The sequence below is a fragment of the Physeter macrocephalus genome, chromosome 15, assembly GCF_002837175.3.
Source record: "Physeter macrocephalus isolate SW-GA chromosome 15, ASM283717v5, whole genome shotgun sequence".
Taxonomy (NCBI): Eukaryota; Metazoa; Chordata; class Mammalia; order Artiodactyla; family Physeteridae; genus Physeter; species Physeter macrocephalus.
In genome coordinates this window covers 36,182,341-36,188,658 of record NC_041228.1, presented here as the reverse complement: position 1 = coordinate 36,188,658, position 6,318 = coordinate 36,182,341, and the positions used below count along the sequence as shown (strand labels likewise).

Here is a 6,318-nt window from a genome sequence, read left to right as displayed (position 1 = left end):
CTGGGCCTGCGCGTCCGGAGCCTGTGCCCCGCAACGGGAGAGGCCACAGCAGAGGGAGGCCCGCATACCACAAAAAAAAAAAAAAAAAAAAAAAGAGTGAAATTTTGCCATTTGCAACAGCATGGATGGAGTTGGAGGGTATTATGCTTAGTAAAATAAGTCAGAGAAAGAGAAATACTATATGATAAAACTTATATGTGGAATTTAAAAAATAAAATAAAATAGTGGATATAACAAAAAAGAAACAGACTTACGGACATAGAGAACAAACCAGAGGGGAGACGAAAGCGGGGAGGGACAAGGTAGGGGTATTGGATTAAGTGGTACAAACTACTATGTATAAAATAAATAAGCTACAAGGGTATATTATACAGCACAGGGAATATAGCCAATATTTTATAATAACTATAAATGGAATATAACCTTTAAAAATTGTGAATCACTATTTTGTATACCTAAAACTTATATAATATTGTAAATCAACTATATCTCAAAAAAAATAATAAAGATGTATTAAAACAAACAAACAAAAAAACCACCTGACTGACATGGTCCAAAGCTGTGGTTTTTAGACGTTTTATTGATTTGCATTTGATAAAAATTCAAACATATTTTACCCTAAAAAAATCACGTGGCCACAGATGCATGGGTTTATTTCTGGACTCTCTATTTCATTGGTTTATATGTCTATCCTTATGTCATACCACGCTGTTTTGATTACTGTAGCTTTCCATAAGTTTTGAAATCTGAAGTGTAAGTCCTTTGATTTTGTTCTCTTTTTCAAGATTGTTTTGGCTATTCTAGGCCCCTTGAAATTCCACATGAATTTGAGGATCAGCTTTTCCATTTCTGCCCCCAAAGCTGTGGAGTTTTGATAGGGATTATGTTGAATCTGTAGACTGCTTTGTATAGTATTAATATTTTAACAACATTAAGTTTTCCTATCCATGATCAAGAGATGTTTTTCCATTTAATTTCTTTCAGCAATATTTATTATACAAGTCTTTCACTGCCTTGGTTAAATTTATTCCTAAATATTTTATTCCTTTGGATGCTATTGTAAATGGAATTATTTTTGTAATTTCCTTTCAGGATTTTTCATTGCTAATTTATAGAAACAACTGATTTTTGTATGTTGATCTTGTACCCTGAAATCGCTGAATTTGCTTATTAGCTCTAGTAGTGGTTTGTGTGTGTGTATTCTTTGGGAATATATGTACATTTATATATATAGGTATATATAGATAGATAATCTGTATAAAATCATGTCATCTATGACATAATCATGTCATCTCTATAGATAATCATGTCATCTATGAATAGTTTTACTTTTTCCTTTCCAATATGTATGCCTTTTATTTCTTTTTCTTGTCTAATTGATCAGGCTACAACTTCCAGTACAATGTTGAGTAGCTGCAGTGAAAACAGCATCTTTGTCTTGTTCCTGAGCTTCAGGGGAAAGCTTTCAGGATTTCACTATTGAGTATGATGTTAGCTGTTTTTCATAAAAGTACTTTATCATGTTGAAAAATTTTACTTCTCTTCTTAGTTTCCTGAGTGTTTTTATCATGAAAGGGTGTTGGATTTTGTCAAGTTCCTTTTCAATGTCAGTTATGATGGTGTCAGTTTTTCCCCTTGTCCTTTAATGTCATGTGTTGCATAGATTGATTTTCTACTGTTGAACTACTCTTCCATTCCTGAGATAAATCCCACTTGGTCATGACATATAATCCTTTTAACCGTTTGCTAGTATTTCATTGAGGATTTTTTGTATCTACCAGCTACCCAAACCACCCCACCCCAGGGTACTGAAGTCTTTGTGGTCTTCAGATCCAATGATTTTCTTTAGTCCTTATGCAGTCAAAATTCTTGGCCATTCCTTCCTTTGATATTTGTTACTGTTGACTCCTTTCTCTCTGAAATACTTTCTTCTTGGTTTCTGAGGCAGTACACCCTCCTGTTTTCTCTCTCATTTCTAGGTACTCCTCCATCTCCACTGGAGATTCTGATCATCCTTTAAGTGTTTTATTTCTTAGGGATCCTTTGGAAGATCTCGGTGACTCCATTCACACTCAAACTTCAGTGATCCTTTTTATGCCAGCAACTCCCAAGTCAATGTCTCTAATAAGGCCTCCTCTGATCTACATTTGGAGCTACCTCCTGAACAGCTCCTCTGGAATGTCCCACAGGTAGTTAAATACCCAACAGGACTCACAGGTCTTTCATGTTCAGGCCTCTGCTTACCTTTGCAGGAAAATGTTAAGGGGCATTTCAGTCTTAAGGAAAGAGGTACAGCATTCATTTCATTTGAATCTCAGTTATGTTGGTTTCTAGCTCTTCATGCTTGAGAGAATTACTTAGCTTCTTCCTTGTGTATCTCTTGCTTCATTTGTAATGTGGGGACAATACTTGGTATGAAGATTAATGATAATGAAAAATGATAATGTATGTAAAGGTCTTGACCCATATTAAGTTCTCAATAAATGGCAGCTATTTAGTAATAGTATTGGTCAGACATACAAGGGAATAGAAAATAATACTAGCTGTCCATCGTTTCTACTGACACTGACTTAAGCTTCCATCCATTTTTATGCTGGGTGGGACTTGAGCAGCAGATACCAGATGAAGAGTACTGGAGCCTTGCTCTGGGTCCAGTCTGGGGATTTATCACTATAATAAGATCATCTTTTTATTGTTAAGCCCCTTTTGGTTAGTGATCCAAAATTGGATGTTATTCTGCTGTATAGAAAACTGTATTTATTAATTAGTGTGTTTTTACACTCATTGCTTGCCTTAAGGTGATCATCCATCCACTGATTTTTATTTAATTACTAGTGGTTTTCTACTTCCTCTGTCTTTGTGCTTCAAATTCTGGCTTTACCATTCATGAAACAGAATGGGAAATAGATTCATTAAAAATCAGATTAGAATTTGTTACAAGAGAAAGCTGGGAAGTCTCTGCATTTAGTGCTTTGAAATGATGAATTGCTTTGTTTTAAATATTAAGACACCCATCAATGAAATATTTATGCATCATTTGCCTATTTAAATATCAATTCAATAATCAATTATTAAAGCTCTGATAAGTACCTGAAATCTTTCAATCAAAATCAAAGGAATTTTTAAGTTTGAATAAGGTATTGTACTGGAAATTTTACTGTCTTTTTAAGGTTCACTTTAAAAACTAGGTGCCTGTTTTATGTGAGTTCTTTGCTAAAATCATTTTTAAATGGCTTAAAAATCACTTGGACTTTTTTTTTTTCTTTTTCAAATTATCTTCTCCCAGCCCCTTAACATAAGGAAAGGGTGCCCTAACTTTGGGTGCAATTATTATATTCAAGTTTTAGTAACTTCATTCATTCATTTCTAAACTGTAAATGGAAGAAAAGTACATATTTTGTAAGACCTACCTCGACAGGTATGCTTTGATGAAGGGAATGATTTTGAAATGCCGGTTTTCACGTCCCCAGCTCTTCAGCATTTGAAGAGTTAAATCCGGGGTTGGCTTCTGTCCCTAGTCCGGGAAGCCACTAGGGCTCGGAGGGCGGCCTCCGCTGTTAACCCTCTGGGCCGACCGGCCCCCGAAAGGCGCAGGAACCGCCGGATTCCACCCGAGGGGCGGGCCCACTCTGCCCGGTTTCTCCCGCGACCCCGCCCCTGCGCCGGCACCGCCGCGTCCTCCCTGGTAGTTGTTTGCGATGATGCAAACACTCACTTTCCGCATCCACTCCCCACAGAGGGCGCGGAGCCGGCGCCAGCGGGGCGCGCCGCCGAGACGCGCGCCATGGGCAACATCCAGAAGAAGCTGACGGGCAAGAGCGAGGGCGGCAGGCGGCCGGAGAGAGGCGCGCCGCGGCGGGGCCGGGCGCCGGGGGCCGGCGCGGACAAGCGGGACCGGCCGCTGGCCCCGGCGACGGCGGACGGCGCCAATGGGCACCCGGGCGGCGGGCGGGGCGCCGGGGACCCCGCGGGCAGCGCGCCCCCTGGGCCCGGCACGTCCCCCGGACCTGGCGCGCCGCCGGCGCCCGCCGCCCCAGTCGGTCCCGCCAGCCTGAAGAGCCAGGGCAACGAGCTCTTTAAAAACGGGCAGTTCGCCGAGGCGGCTCTCAGGTACTCGGCGGCGATCGCGCAGCTGGAGTCTGCAGGTGAGTGAGCTGCGCCCGCGGGGTCCCTGGCCCCTCGGGCTGCGGCTCGCGGGACCTAAAGGGGCCACCGCGGGAGAGGCGCGGGCCACCTCCCGAATGACAGGCGTTCGCCCTGTAGGTTCCTTCCCAGTAACCGAGGGCAGGGCGGGAGCGACTCCACCTCCGGGAGCTGTACCTTGGAACGCGTAGCGTGTGCCCGGGCGGGACACGGTTGCAGCGGTCCCTTACGGCCTTGGCCTCTGTGGCCACTGCGGGCACAGGGAGGTCCTCGGAGCTGCATTAGCAGCGGGGTGTAGGACTGCAGTGCCGCGGGAGACCTCAGTCGTCTGGTGAACTGATTTCGCTAATGGATTTTAACTGTATTTAATTAAATGTGATTTTAGGAAGTGGAAGTGCAGATGATCTAAGTATCTTATATTCAAATAAAGCAGCATGTTACCTAAAAGATGGAAACTGCAGTGGCTGCATTCAAGATTGTAACAGGTAAACTGCCCGTTTTCAGCTTTGTCAAGAGATTATCATTTCACTGTGATGAATGCAGTATTTAATATACTAAATTTTCTGCATAAGAGTCTAATTTCTTAAGACATTTAAGATGTGTTAATTGGTTAATACATAAAACTCGTAAATCCTTTCACATATATAAAGACAATTATAGAAGATTGTGCAAACTTTTTTCAGTTCCACTGCTATCACCTTAATTCATACTCTTTTTCACATCAATCCCAGAGTACTGGAGAAGCCTTCTAACTAGTCTCTCTGCTTCCTCCAATCCACTGTGGCATCAGAATAGCTTTTCCTGAAGGATTATTTTGTGCAGACTGTTTCAGCGGATGTTCAGTGGCTCAGTATGTTCTTCTAGATAATTATAACCTCCTCTGTCACCACACTGTCCCCCAAAAAAGCTTTCTGCTCCCATTTGGTCCATATCTATAATGCCCTCTTTGTAACCAGCACATCTTTGCTTTTCAGAAATCCTTCCTCTTCAGCTTCCCCATCCTCTCTGCTTTCCTCGTCACCTCAGGCTCCCTGGTCATCTGCATGGGTGTAATGCTTGCACTGTCACTCTCACACCTGTAGGTACTTATGTTACCCACTGCATTGGATTTTAAGCTCCCTGAGGTCAAGAATCATGTATTACAGGGTTGCATCCCTCAAGCACATTAGTCACCCGTGGTACTCAACAAGTTACATGCTGAGATGGATGAATATATTTACATGAATAAAAAGTATCATTTTACCACTAAATAATAAGCCTGCTTCAGGAGCCCTTTGGAAAGAAGCTACTATTAGTGCATCTAAAAAATAAGAAGCCATATGTACTGGTTTAACCTTCACAGTTTTGGTTTACTCCTGTAGTCTGGTATAATCGTTAATATCACCCCCTTTCACTCTCAGAAGCCCTAGTTTGGACAGTAGCATATGTGGACACCTTGATTATAATGTAAACAATTTTTTTTTCCATTGATAGTATCAGTTTATTGATATGGATAAAATCTTGCTGGTATCTGTGCCTGCAGTTTAAAATGAAGGCGGTGAGCTGCTTGGATTTTTTGCCGATTTTACATATTCATATTTAAAATCAATAATATTTATATTCACTTTGGTCTGACTCTAGACCCCACCTACTGCTGTGCTAGCTCACACTAGCTAATTGTTACGTTTTCAGGATCTTGTGAGTTGGTTGAAGTCAAGTTGGTAGTTGAAATCTGCCACGGTTGGAGTACTACTAATACCATGAAAATTGGCAAATGCCCCAAATCTGGGCCTTTTTTCTCAGGAGAGCCGGTTGTTAAACATTTACCGCTGCCCATAACTAACAAGACCACGTGTATTTGCAGATTATCAGGCACGTTGTGATTTGCAGCTAAGAACCTTTCAGTTCAAGTGTGTGATGGTAATACATTACCCTTCAGACTTGTCTTAAGTCTTCCTTCAGTGAGTGAGTTCAGGACTCTAGTTAAAAACTGGACTCACTTTATCCTTAAGTGAGAGAGAGTAAGGTGGCAGACATTTTCTTGCTAAAATGTGTTGTGTTCCAGTGTAGACCCGGGAGGAAGTCACAGAGGAGACTCTGGAGTCAGGAGTGGGGGCGGGCGCTAGAATGGAGGTTTGCCCTGGAGGAGAGCAGGAGATTGCCTGCAGGGGAGGGAGGGAGGGAGGTGGGTGGTGA

The 6,318-nt window shown here is 42.1% G+C and overlaps 1 protein-coding gene across 1 annotated transcript in view; it reads left to right on the top strand.

The window, feature by feature from the left end:
* Positions 1–6,318, top strand: part of SPAG1 (sperm associated antigen 1) — an 86,072-nt gene that overhangs the window by 59,188 nt on the left and 20,566 nt on the right. The window contains exons 11-12 of the mRNA XM_024115910.3: positions 3,738–4,145; positions 4,529–4,628. Coding sequence (XP_023971678.1) covers positions 3,738–4,145; positions 4,529–4,628 — 508 coding nt within the window. The remainder of the gene's footprint in view (positions 1–3,737; positions 4,146–4,528; positions 4,629–6,318) is intronic.